Source organism: Phascolarctos cinereus, unplaced genomic scaffold (assembly GCF_003287225.1).
Source record: "Phascolarctos cinereus isolate Bilbo 61053 unplaced genomic scaffold, phaCin_HiC Scaffold_8;HRSCAF=390, whole genome shotgun sequence".
Lineage (NCBI taxonomy): Eukaryota > Metazoa > Chordata > Mammalia > Diprotodontia > Phascolarctidae > Phascolarctos > Phascolarctos cinereus.
Genome location: NW_027556291.1, coordinates 29803283 through 29817717, shown reverse-complemented (window position 1 = coordinate 29817717; position 14435 = coordinate 29803283). Strand labels below are relative to the sequence as shown.

The 14435-nt window shown below is 40.2% G+C and overlaps 1 protein-coding gene across 3 annotated transcripts in view; it reads left to right on the top strand.

Annotated features, from left to right (window-relative positions):
• The window catches only part of MTM1 (myotubularin 1), a 106108-nt gene that overhangs the window by 77757 nt on the left and 13916 nt on the right, over positions 1-14435 (top strand). For all 3 annotated transcript variants that reach the window (XM_020975054.2, XM_078148012.1, XM_020975055.2), the window contains 3 exons: positions 1963-2112; positions 9986-10174; positions 13733-13918. In XM_020975054.2, the coding sequence (XP_020830713.1) occupies positions 1963-2112; positions 9986-10174; positions 13733-13918 (525 nt within the window). The remainder of the gene's footprint in view (positions 1-1962; positions 2113-9985; positions 10175-13732; positions 13919-14435) is intronic.

The window sequence follows — 14435 nt, the reverse complement described above, 5'->3', positions numbered from 1 at the left end:
GTCTCCTGACTCCATGTCCAGCCTTCTTTTCACAACTCCCTGGTGCCTCAAAGGTTGTCAAGAGCCAGACGTAGGGCTGAAGGTTGCCTTCAATACTTACTTAGCTAAATGACTGTGAAGAAAGGCCTTTTCACCTCTGAGCCTCAATTTCTTTATTTGTAAAAGGAGAATAATACTATTTCTAACAGCCTACTCCAGAGGGTTGTTGTGGGGAAAATGCTTTGTCAACCTTTATGTGTCAGAGAAATGGGAACTATCGTTTAAGTTTAGAGTCTCTTACAGTTGTGTTTTTAGATGGGAAATTAGTTACAGTAGAACCCAAACCTGATGCTGATATGGGAACAAGACCAGCATCTGCATAGTCCTTTAGAGTTTTAGTAAAGAGAGGCCCAGGATGTCCTGCAGTAAAGAAGGAGTATGATTTCGACCCTTCATATAACCAGATCTGGGATATCTGGAGCAGGGTATACTATCTCATGAAACTTTCTGTTTTTCCTAATCATGACTATATGATTTTAAAAGTCATTTGGATTCGTAGGATAAGTTTCAAGACTCCAAACCAAATGTTCTGTATTTGTGGTTTTTTATTGTTTATAATCTTCTGACATGAAAAGTTGATCTGTCTGAAGGAAATTCTAGACCTGAGCACCTTAGGAGGACTCATCTGTATTTCTTTGTGGGTTGTTTTCTACACTTTGGCCAGTGGATCATCACTTGGTTTGTCATCAGACCTAAGGTGCTGGAATTTTGTGTTTGAGTGTCAAGTTCTGAAAAGAGTCTATGTGAGACATTTATTAGATCCCATAAAGGAATTCAATTTGGAATTGAGTTGTGTGGTGATTTGTTACGTCACTCACAATTTCTGCCCCTACTGGATATATTTGAAGTTGAAAAGGAAACTTCACTCAGACATGTAGATCATGTAAACCATTTTCACTTTATTTTTGGAGTGTTAATTGCCCAAACTAAAATTTTTTTCACTTGGAACAACATAGTGCTAGGTTCTCAAGATTGCATGCATACATGAACTGGCAGAAGGATTTTGTATTTTTTCATTCTCTTCAGTCTTTTGTTTTTCTTACTCTCTGCTGGGCTAAGAAGTATCCCAAGTCAGCTCCAGTTTGGTCCATAATCTCTTAGGCCCAGATCTAAGGAAAAGGCACAACTTCTACCCCCAAACAAATGCCCTCACTAACCCTACTTCTTGTGGGCATAGCAATCCATGAAGGAATAAGGGGAGGGAATAGTCCACCCCCCTCTAGAATCTGTCTTGATTTGATGCCTAGATTTATCTGGGTTAAGTTGTAGGAAGGGAGTACCTTAGGTATCATATTGCCATATTTACAGTCTGTTTAGTTTGGAAGTTAGTGCATTTCCCATACAACCACAGACTGTAATCAATCCCAAACAACTTTATTTAAGACTCCTAGGAGGTGGCAAAATGAGGCTCCCCAAAGGAGTTTTCCTGTATATTTTTCTTGATAGATTTACCCTAGACATTTTGAATAGATTGGAAAATCCATACCCTTTTGGAAGAAGGAGAGGGAACTTGTTGATTCTTATCCCTGCCCTTAAATTGAACACAAGGCTTTCATTTGGTGGGGAAAGGAAAATATGAGTTTCATTGCCATTATTTAGTGGTAAAGTTATTGTTATCTGTATTATGTAAGTAGTAAATAGTAATTTAATATGAACAAAGAGGCCTCAAATTCAAAAGAACTTCTGCAAGTCAAAGGCTGCTTATGTAAACCATAAGTGTTTGTCTCATGTCCTTCAATTGTGTAATTGTCGTTTTGGTAGCTCATCTATGCTAAATCGGTAGGTTATCGCCCCCATGTGGTCAGTGCTAAGTACAAAACTAATACCAAAGAAACAAAATGGTCACAGAAATGAAATGTGACTTGAAAGTGAAATGAAATCAAACATGAAATAATGGAATTTGCTCTTGTTATTTGTTTTAAGGGATTGCCCAATGGCCAGTGGAGAGTATCTTTTGTCAATAAACGCTTTGAAATGTGTGAAACTTATCCTTCCATTCTGGTGGTACCATATCATTCCACAGATGATGATCTCAGGAGAGTTGCGACTTTTAGATCCCGTAATAGAATCCCGGTGAGTCTACCTCAACAGCAGTTATCACAGAGTAACTTTTACTAACTATTTGAGTTGTTCTTTTTTCTGTTCTTATGACCTAAATGAGCTTGAATTTTGGCAAAATCCATTATATTAAAGATATTTTGAAACCTTATTCATTCCAACCCTACTAATTTGGAACTTGTGATCATTTAAATGTGGCATTACATATTTTCTGGTCTCTAACACATGCTCTCTGTGTGATCCTGGGTAAGTCACGTAAGCTCTCGGACAGTTCTCTGGGATTATGAGTTGCAGAACAGTTGCTGGTCTCTGTTGGTAGAAGGAACTTACATACAACAAGGAAATCACAAATCCAAACAAAAAAATTTTTTGTATTGTAGCACTTATGAATTTTGATCTGTACTCGTCCTTATTACCTTACTAGCTGCTTTTAAATAGCAGGGGCAGATTGGAGCTAGAGTGGAGAGGGTTCCTTCTAGTACTTGATCTATCACAGAGATCACAGAATTTGAAAATTGGAAAAGAACCTCAGCAGCTATCTATTTCAACCCAAATATCATATCAAATAAGTGGCCATCCAGCCTCTGATTGAACACCTGCAAGGAGGGGGAACTTACCACCTCTCAAGACAATTCATTCCACTTTGGGACAGCTGTGGTTGTTAGAAAGGTTTGATGAGGTTTTTTTTCCCCCCCTGACATCATGCCTAAATTTGTCTCTTTGCATCTTTAATCTATTGCTTTTGGGAGCCAGACAGAATAAGTCTAATCTTCCTCCACATGACAGCCCTTAAGATACTTGAAAACAGCTCTTGAGTCCTCCCTGAATGTTCTCTTTTCTGGGCTAAATTTCCCCATTTCCTTTAATCAGTCTTTTGTGTTACATAGACTCAATACTCTTTACCATCCCAGTTGCCTCCTTCCTCCATTCTTTCCATCTTTTCAATGACTTTTTAAAATTTCAATTCTGGAGGCCAGAATTGAACTTGGTACTCAAAATGAGGTCTGACAAAGGCAGAATGTTGTGGGATTATCACCTACTTATTATTAGAAGCTATGCCTATTTTAATGTACCCCAAGATCACCTTAGCTTTTTTGACTGCTGACCCATATTGAGCTCATAGTTCACTAAAAACTCTCAGATCTTTTTAAGAGTAACTGCTGTCTAACCTTATGCCTCCCCTGTCATATATTTGTGAGTTTGATTTTTTTAATATCCAAGTGATAAGACTTTACCTTTATCTCTATTGAACTTCATTCACTGGATTCAGCCCAATGCTCTAGTCTCTCAAGATCTTTTAGGACCCTAACTCATCCAATATGTTAGCTCTTAGTTTTATGTCAACTGCAGTTTTGATGAGTGTGCCATCTCTGACTAAATTGATTGATAAAAATGTGAACCTACTTCCCTGGGGTCCTCCCTGGACACCTCCTGCCGCATCGACATTGACCTTTTCACAGGTACGCTTTGAGTCTGGCCATCCAGCCAGTTCTGACTCCATCTTGTATTCTTACCTAATCCACATCTCTCCATCTTCTTTCTTTTCTTAAAATAGTATTTTACTTTTTTCAATTATACGTAAAGACAATATTTAGCATTCATTTTTATAGAATTTTGAGTTTCAGATTTTTTCCCTCTCTTCTTAAAAAAGTAAGCAATAACTTTATGTAATATGACATAGGTCATATGTGTGCCAGTTATCTCCATCTTCTTTCCAAGAATAGTCTGAGATACTTTAGCAAAGCTTTGCTTAAGTCTAGGCAAACTATATCCATAACATTCCTTTCATCTACTGGTTTTGTAAAGGTGTACCCAAAAAAAAAAATTAAGGTTAGTCTGGTATATGACCTGTTCTCAATGAAAGCACCATCCAGGCTCTTTGTTGTTTTGTTTTACATATGAAGTCATGCAAAACATATTTCCACATTAGCCATGAAGAAGGAAGAGGAGAAGAAAAATATGCTTCAATCTAAATTCAGAGTCCATCAGTTTTCTGTCTGAAGCCAGGTGGTTAGCATTTGTCATCAGGAGTCCTTTGGAATTGTTGTGGATCACTGTCTTAATTAGATTAGCTAATTCTTTCACAGTTGATCAGCATTGCAATATTGCTGTTACAATGTAAATTGGTCCCCTAGTTCTGCTCACTTCCCTTTGCATTAATTTATATATCTTTCCAGGTTTTACTGAAACCATCTCCTTCATCATTTCTTATAGCACAATAGTATTCCATCACATTCATACAGCACAACTTGTTCAGCCGTTCCTCGATGGATGGACATCTCCCCAGTTTCCAATTCTTTACCACCGCAAAAAGAGCCGCTATAAATATTTTGAACATATGGGTCATTCTTTTCCTTTTCCTTCAATTTTTTGTGATATAGGCCTAGTAACAGCATTGTGCTGGGTATGCACAGTTTTATAACCCTTTGGGCATCATTCCAAATTATTTTGCAGAATAGTTGGACTAGTTTGTAGCTCCACCAATAGGTGTATTAGTGTCCCTGTTTTCCCACATCCCCTCCAGCCATGCTGGCTTTTTGTAATCATCGCTTCCTTTTCCAGATATTCAACAGCCAGCTCTAGAATTTTCCCAGGAATCAAAGTCAAGCTCCCTGGCCCATAGTTTGCAGACTCTTATCTCTTTGCTTTTTTGAAAATTGGATTAACATTTGCCTTCTTCCATTCTTGCAGTACCCCTCCCGCTTTCCATGATATTTCAGATATTTACAGTGGCACGCTGGGTTGACCCTGCGGAGCAATTTTTTTTTAATCTTAAAAGGTTTTATTGATACTCTGAGATGTACTGTGTACGTGATATTTTTATTGTGTAAATATTTTGGAATATTTCTCCCTCTGCAAATTTCCAGGTCTTTTCAGTCAGAGAAAGCCATTCTGAAATTGGTAGCTTTTTCAAAAGGAAGACTTAAGAAATTAAGAGTTGTTTAAGCCTTCTGTTAACATCTGAGTCCAGCAATTCATGTGCATTAAAGACTGTTTATGAGACATAATTATGGAATGTAGACCTAATTTGAATTATTTTCTTAAATTAGCTTATATTTCTTGGTTTCCATTCATAACTTAATCAACAAGCATTTATAACTGCCTATTCTGCTAGTACCTAACAGGAGGCACAGTGGTAGTAGGTGCTGGGAATAGAAAGAGAAAAGCAAAACAATCCCTGGGGAGCTTCCATTCTGATAGAGGAGATAATATATAAATATGTAGAAATATGCAAAATATATACAAAGAAGATAAAAGGGAAGGTGGCACTAGTAGCTTGGAGGACTAGAAAGGCCTCATGCAGACGTGTCATTTGAACTGAGTCTGGAAGGAAAGCAGGGATTCCAAGAGGCAGAGATAAGGGTGGGGAGCACTCAAGGCATTGGGGACAGCCAGTGCGAAGTTATGGAGGCAGGAGATGAGGTATTGTATGTGAGAAACAATAAGACCAGTATGGCTGGATCATGGGTGGGGAACCTGCAGCCCTGAGGCTACACGTGGCCCTCTAGGTCCTCAAGTGCAGCCCTTTGACTGGATCCAAACTTCACAGAACAAACCCACCTAATAAAAGGATTTGTTCTGTAAAACTTGGTCAAAGGGCTGCACCCAAGGACCTAGAAGGCCACATGTGGCCTTGAGGCCGCAGGTTCCCCACCCCTGGGCTGGATCATAGGATATATAGAGGGAAGTAATATTAGAAGGCTGGAAAAGTAGGAAGAGATCGGGTTATGAAGAATTTTAATTGCCAAACAGAATAGTTGACATTTAATCCTAGAGATAATAGGGAGCTACTGTAGTATATTAAGTTGCAGGGTGATAGGGTCAGAGCTGCACGTTAGGGAAATCACTTTGGAAACTATGTGGAGGATATATTGGAACAGAGAGAAAGTTGAGGCAGGGGGACCAAATAAAAGGCTATTGTCTAGAACAGGTGAGATTTAATAAGGGGCCTAAACTAGGGTAGTGGTTATGTAAGTGGAGAAAAGGGGATGCAGGCAAGAGAAGTTGTGGAGATTGAAACAGCATAATTTAGCAATTGGTTGGATTTGTGGGCCGAGTAAAGAGTAAAGGGGCAAGGACTGCACTGAAGTTTCGACCCGGGGGACCAGGATCATGGTGCCCTCAACAGAAATAGGGAAGTTTGCAGGAGGGGTAGGTTTAGGGAGGAAAGATTGGAGTTCTTTTCTGGGCAAGTTGAAGTGGAGGTGCCCTGGGATATTGCCCATGAAGTGTAGGGGAGAAACGAGGCTGTATGTATAGATGTGGAAGTCATCTGCATCAAAGTGATAATCGAACTCATATGACGTGATGAGTTCAATAAGTGAGAGGTTATGGAAAGAAAGGAGGGCCCAGGACAGAGCCTTGGTGTGTATGTATCCACAGTTAGTGGGTGTGCCATGCATGAAGATCCAGGAATGGAGACTGAGAAAAAGTGGTCGAAATGTTAGGTAGCAGGAGGTCCAAGGATGTCATAAAAACCCAGAGAGACCAGTATACCCAGGAAGAGCCAGTGGGCAGCCGTGTCAAAAGCTGTAGAAGGATGAGGATTGAGAAAAGGCCATTGGTTTTAGTAAGAACATTAGTGACTTCGCCGAGAGCAGCTGCAGCTCAGTAAGCAGATTAGAAGCCAGACTGTAGAAGAGGGTGAGAGGAGAGGAAGTGGAGGCAATGAATATAGCCAGTTTTTTCTAGGAGTTTGGCTTGAGAAAGGAATTCGGATGTAGATACAGATGTATGTCTACACACATGTAGCCAGCCATATGAGAAAGGAATTCGGATGTAGATACAGATGCATGTCTACACACGTGTAGACCACTACACACACACGTAAGAGAAAGGAAGACAGATATAGATACGTATGTATGTCTACACACATATAGATAGCCACACACACACACACACACACACACACACACACACACACACACAGAAAGGACGACATAGCTAGGATGCAGGGAGGGTTTTTTCAACATGAGGGAGAATTGACCATGTTTGTATGCAGTAAGGAGCCAGTAGATAAGAAGAGATTGAAGCCAAGGCAGACAGAGGAAATGACTGTGGGAGCAAATTGCTGCCACTGGAGCACATGCACAGCTACGGGCAGATGGTAGGAGGGCTTGACGGGATGGCTGGCTGAGTTGATAGGCTGTGGACGTAAAACAGGGGCTGGGGGGGATTTTCTTTTCTGTTGCTCCCCAGTACTGAGTACGGTGCCTGGCACATAGAAGGCACTTTAAAAAAATCTAGTTGACTGACTGGCAGGTGAGGCCAGCTCCTAGATAGTAAGCATGGTGCTCTGGTTTGCACTTACTTGGTCACCAATCATCCGGGTTATTAGTAATAAATTGGTCTTTTTGTGTCCCCTTCTGCATCTCCCCTCCCACCCCTTTGTGCACAAGTGTCATCGCTTTATCAGACTGGAGTAAAGGTAGTGGGAAATGGAGTCAAGGGATTGGGAGATGAGGGAGCTTGAGGTGAATGCCCTTCCTCTCTAAAGTTACCTTGTATCTTGTGTGTATGTAGCTTGTAGATACCTGTTTGTGTATGTGCTGTCCTTTCCATTGGAGTGTAAGTTTCTTGGGGCATCTAGGAGGCACAGTGGATAGAGTGCCAGGCCTGGAGTCAGGAAAACCTGAGTTCAAATGTGACCTCAGACACTTCCTAGCTGTGTGACGGTGGGCAAGTCACTTTACCCTGTTTGCCTCAGTTTCTTCATCTGTAAAATAAGTTGGAGAAAGAAATGGCATACCACTTCAGTATCTTTGCCAAGAAAACCCCAAATGGGGTCACAGAGAGTTGGACATAAGTTTCTTGAGGTCAGGAACTGTTTGTTTTTGGTCTCTATATCTTGCATTTAGCATGGTGCCTGGTGTACAATAAGTGCTTAATAAAGTGTTTGTTGATTGACTGAAGTGTGAGGTGAAGTTTTTAGCTGAGGGGGTAAGAGGATAATAAATACCAAACTGACTGTATTTGAAGATGTACACAGCTCTTTGCCTTATTTGATCACAGCACTGCCCTACTAAGGCCAAGGTCACGGATTCAGCCTTCATGGTCTCATTAGTTTTGTTCTCAGCTTTGTCAAAGTCTGAATGCCTCCCTCCACCTGACTCTGTTGCCAAGGTGCGCCATTAGTCACAAAGGAGTATGGGGTATAGCTATGACTCTTACTGAAAAAACAGTACATCTCCTATTGATGGCATTTACATATATACATCTCTGTATGTGAAAGACAGCACAGATTGTACTTGAAAGTTATTAACTTGGGGCAGCTAGGTGGTGCAATGGGTAGAGCACTGATCCTGGAGTCTGGAGGACCTGAGTTCAAATTTGGCCTTAGACACATAACACTCATTAGCTGTGTGACTCTGGGTAAGTCACTTAACCCCAGTTGCCTCACAAAAAAAAATTTAAAAAGGAAGTTATTAATTTCCATTTGTTCCCCCAAATATTTTATAACAGAAGCTTGTCACTGTCAGCCAGGTCTTCCTCTCAAGGTTGTCTTCTTAGTGAAGCTTCATCATAGAGCGTTCAGAAGAGGCTCCTTGACTTCATCTTTACCGAGCAGCGTGGTTTGCCTTTCTCATTCAATTGCCATCATTGGAAACTTGGGTTTGCTGACAGCGCACAAACCAGAGACTTTCCTCTGATCCTTTTTGGAGGCTGGCTTTTGTTGATGTACTGAAAAGTGGTGATAAATCCTACCTTTCTAAGGATGACTGGAGCTTAAACTTTATGGTTTTGTTTAAACTCAGACTTCTTGACAGTACCAACAAATGTGTGTACCTTTAACCATATTAATTCTAGGTATCATTTAATAATTGATTTTTAACTCCATTTTTTAAAGTGCCCTCCTAAAAAAAAAAGTAAGCAGAAAAGGAAATTAGAATTATAGTGTGACAAAACCAAATCACGAATATAATATAGAGTAACACTTCATTTGTGAGGAATGAGCAGAATAAATGATTTATTCTCTTTAAATGCTGAAATTGTTTTACTGTTTTGATGCAGATATTTCCAAAACGTATCCTATTCCTTGTTCTCATTGTTAGGAACATAAAATATTGTATTAATTTAATACAGTTCTGCCCTTAGAAGATACTGATGTGTATCGGCAGCCTGTTTACCCTTACGCAAAGTTGCCCAAGACTACTGTGCATGCTTTTAAACTTTTTCCTGCTTTTTTCTAATTTTCTGTCCCTTCCCTGTCAGATGTTCCTTCTTACTGCTATCAGCAGCCTGCTGCTGTCTTTCCTCTAGTCCTCTCCTATCCCCCAATTTCCTGCTTCTAATCTGATAGGGACTGGGAAACCAAATTACTCTTGTTTATTAGTGTTGTGTCTAAAATGAGAATAAAGAAGCTCAGAATGAAAGATGGCGGAGTTCTCCCTGGTGCTGAAAATCAGAAAGTCAGCATGTGTTCAGAGATCTCTTCATTGCTATTTTTCTCACACACACACACACACACACACACACACACACACACACACACACACCCCTCTCACCACCACCACCCACCTGCCCCAACTTCTTTCTGGGCCCTTAGCTGTATTCTGAATGGTTGTTAGCCAGAAGGGACTTCCAGAGTTTATATAGAAAGTGATGTTTAAAAATTCTTCTTTGTTAAGTCTGTACCTGTATGGCAGCTTCAAAGGTGCAATAAAAAAAGTCTTTTCAGATGATGAAATCTATTTTTAATCAATATAATTCAGCCTAATCATACTGTGTAGTATTTTCAGAAGGGTTCAGTGTTGTGGAGGGAGGGAAGGGCCATCAAATTGCACGTGAATAATAATAATTTTCAACTGATTGCTGTGCTTTCCTTCACAGTGGCACACATTTTATTGTTGTGCTTCTCAGGGGCTGACAATTTCTGAACTTTACCTAGGTGCTGTCCTGGATTCATCCCGAGAATAAGAACGTCATCATGCGCTGCAGTCAGCCTCTTGTTGGCATGGGCGGCAAAAGGAATAAAGATGATGAAAAGTATCTTGATATTATCAGGGAGGCTAATGGACAGATTTCCAAACTTGCAATCTTTGATGCGAGACCCAGTGTAAATGCAGTAGCCAACAAGGTAAGCATACTGAGTTAATGACATTACTGGAATTGATTTTTCTTAAAAAGAAAATATTTTATAGGTGTATGTTATTTTTTGTATTAATTAAAGTTAATAGAGCTCCTAGCCACATTAGTCAGAACTGGAAAAAATCATAGTCATCACAGAATCCTAGATCTAGAGCTGGGAGGAACAGTTAAGGCCACAGATGAGGAAACTGAGGCTCCAGGGAGGTTAGGGTCATTTAGTCCAGCCGAGGGAATGGGGAGTCAAAGTGTAGAAGTGAAGGTCATTATCAAAACTGAAATAAGAACACTTTGGTTTGTTTAAGGGAGAAGTTTTGGCTGCAAAATGAATCCTGGTAAAAGTAGTTTTGTGTGATGTATTATATCATAGTCTAGCCATTTAAACAACAGTCAGCACATTCTAAGGCAACTGCAATATCCTGGCCTTGTACTTCAGGACATTTGGACCCACTACTACTGTGACAGTGTGTAGAGAGTTACCAAAAGTATCAAAATCTTCAAATGATTATAAATCCCAATCTTACATACCTCCATTTCGTGTGTATATGTAGTAGTATCTCAGTTATCTGGACTATTTGAAGATGTGTCATATAAAAGGATTTTCCAGATGACTGAAGCTTATCCTTTTAAGTGCTAGAGTCTTTTTTTATTTTAAATGTTTTTGACACAAACCTTATCAAATGTAACACTGTTCTTCCCCCTTATATGGAGGCTGAAAATAATTGAACATTTTCTTGATGGCTAATGATGACTATCCATTATTACTTTCATTGGGCACCTTCGGGACCCATTGAGATGTGAAAGGCTATTTGCTCTCTACACCAAATGGCTCCAGGTTGCATGGTGGTGGTTGGTTTTTTTAATTTCTTGTGTCTCCCTTGATAGTTTTGTCTTTGAAGGGTAGAGGCCTTTTCCTCTGATATCTATGGGGTTGTCACTACTCATTTCTTACTACTGTCCTTTTTCCTGTATTGAACAGGCCTCTGATTTACCTTCTTATAATGTGCTGGTCCTAGTCTGCTATAGACTAGAAAAAGATACAGGTACACTTGTTAGACTTGTCTCTGAAATGAGTCAGTGGGCCATGAGGGCACTGGCTTTGCAGTATCTATTTTGGGGGCTCAGAGAATTTTTTTTTCCTTCCTGGCTCTTGGCTGTCTTCTGGATAACTGGGATTGCTGGACAAGTTGCATAGGGATAAGTGAAGCATTACTCTGCATATGTATCTCTATTTGTCAGAGGATAATAATGCACATGGCAACCACCTTGCCAGGGTTGTTAGAATGTAGTGGAATCTCAAGCACTGGATTTAGAATGAGAGGTACCTGGGTTTGACCTCTGGCTCAGTCACCTGTGTGACCTTGGGCAAGTCATTTAACCTTGATGTGCCTCAGTTCCCTCTTCTGCAAGATGAAGGAGCCGGATTAGCTGACTTCCAGAGTCTTTGCTACCTCTTAATTCTCTGATCCTGTGATAGTGTCTGGAATGAAAACCTTCAGGTGCTTCTCTCAGTGTCAGCTCTTACTTGTTAATCCCAGCCAAGTAAGCTCCCCTCAGCATGCTTCTGGCTGCCTGTTTGTGCCATCAGTGATTCAGATAATTTTAGGATTAATACAAATCAAATCCAATTTTAAAGTGAGATCCCTAAAGCTGGAAGAGAAGCCCATAATGACTTTCCAAGCCAAATATGGGCTTCTTCTTAGATTGGCCCCAGTTCCATAATATAGACCTTCTATTCCTTTGTGTCAGGATTTATAACAGAGTTAGTGGCGTATATAAAAGTGTACTTTATTTCCGTGGAAATCTTTCATTATGCAAGTATTTAAAACATCACTTCAGGTATTCAAAGGTTGTTATATACTTTAAAAACCATATTCGAATTTGTAGAACACTTCAGCCATATCTGTGTCCAAATTCGCTTCCATCTACATCTGTACTTAGTAAAATGTTGTCACTCAGTAAATGCTGCAATAATGCAGCTGCCAGTGACTGTGTTTGTTGAGCTACGTACAGTATCTGAAGTTAGAGGACTTGGATTCAAGTCCTGACCCTGCCATTCACCACCTAGATGAGTTTAATACACTCGTGACCTGAAGGACACAACATCTCCTCATTACTCACCTGGCTACGCTACTTTGGGACTCCTCTGACTTTTCCATAACGCCCCTCCAATGGGGACCTTCCCCAGAACCCCCTAGCCCCCAACCTGCCCCCCAGTTTTCAGCTTCCTTTTGGGTATTGTCTTCCTCCATTATATTGTATGCTCCTTAAGGGCAAGGACCATCTTCTTTTTTTTTTTTTTAATTTCTATCCCCAGTGCTTAGCATGTTATAAACATTTAATATTTATTAACTGACTGTTGAGTGGCAACATCACCACCTGTCCACATCATCAACTCATCCTTCACTCTCATTTCCTTAAACCCTACCCCCCTCAAATGTCCCACTCCAGATCTACCTTGCCCTTCCACTGTGCTCTCTAGAATGCCTGCTCCATAATTAATAAACTTGTTTTCATCTGAAACCTTTTCCTTTCTCATTCCCCACACCTTCTGGCACTTACTGAGACCTGGCTTCCACCTGTTGAGGAAAAAGGTGACCATACCTGGCCACCCTTTCTAGTATTGGTTGTACTTTCATTCATATCTCCGACTCACCGGTCATAGTGGAGATTCAGAATACTCCTTGTTCCCCATTGCCACTTTCCAACCTTCCTTCTGCCACCATCATTCAGCACCGTCTCCTCCTTTGAGGTTCATTCAATCCAAATTTATCACCCAGTCAAGATTGCAGATGCTCAGTGCCTGGCTTAGAGTCTTTCTCCTTCCTCTCTCTCTCCTTTCCCCCTCCCCCACCCTCCTTATGGCTACTGCATCATTTCCCTCCCAGGGTTAGAAATAGACAGGAAAGGGAACCTTCATGTGACATCTGTAATGTGACTGTCCTTTTCCAATCAGATGTTTTCTTGGCAGCCAGACCTACTAATGCCTTCTTGCTCTCACTCTTTGAACAGGCAGCTTGAAGTTAGTGTGTACTTTCCTTCTTTACTAGCCTTTGGTGCAGATGATTGTGTTCCTTCAAGGTTCTTCAGCCTCTTTCCTAGAATGTGCCAAAACACGGACCACAGCTTTCTGTAAACAGATGGGCACTAGGATTTCCACACATACGTAAATCAGTGTTTCTTATCACAATGGCAGGATGAGCCAACACTAGGTGGAGCAGATTTTAAAATGAGAGGCCATAGTAATTACCAGACAGCTTTCTTCCTTTCCTCTCCTCTCCTGAGTATTTAATACTGACCAAAAGATGACTTTAGCTATGTTGTTTAAAAGATCATTTGGAATATAAAGTGAAGCATCATCATTTCTCCCTCAGTATGGCAGAGTGTGTTCCCTTTCTACGATTAACTCACTTTTCTTCCCCTAATTTTATACATGGGAATTTGTGTAGAATATGGACCTTTCAGGCCCTGACCCACTTACTTCCATTCAGTTGTAAGAATTTGTGATTATAAAGTACTTTGAAAATATTGCATATTTTTTTCTTGTTAGGCAACTGGAGGAGGATATGAAAGTGACGATGTCTATCATAATGCAGAAATTTTCTTCCTGGACATTCACAATATTCACGTCATGAGAGAATCCTTAAGAAAACTGAAGGATATAGTTTATCCTAATGTAGAAGAATCTCATTGGCTATCAAGCTTGGAATCAACTCATTGGCTAGAACATGTCAAAGTAAGTCCGCTTTAAAAATTAAAATCAAGGTTCTTCCTTCACAACATGATTAATATGGAAATATGTTTAATATGATTGTACATGTGCAGTCTATATCAGATTGCATGCCCTCTCGGGGAGGGTAAGGAGGGGGAAAAAAATTTGAAACTCATAAAAGTGAATGTTGAAAACTAAGAATAAATAAATTTTTTAAAAAACAAAATTAAAATCAAGAGTTTTTTGATTTACATCATCAACTAATTTGTGAAATATATATATTTGGATTGTATGTATTTGAATTTGTTACTGCTGTTCATTTATTGAAGACAGCATGGTATGTTACTGAATTGGCAGTACATGTCAGTCCTGGAACCTGGCTGCCTGATCAGTACCTTCTGGAAGCAGGACACGTGGCCCAAATAAAGAAAGACGTCCCAGTGGATCTGGATGCCAGTGTTTCTTTCATTAAGACTGTCCCCCATTCCAGTGAGATTGATCATGCTTTTAGGTTACCGGGAAGCTTACTGTACATTCCTTA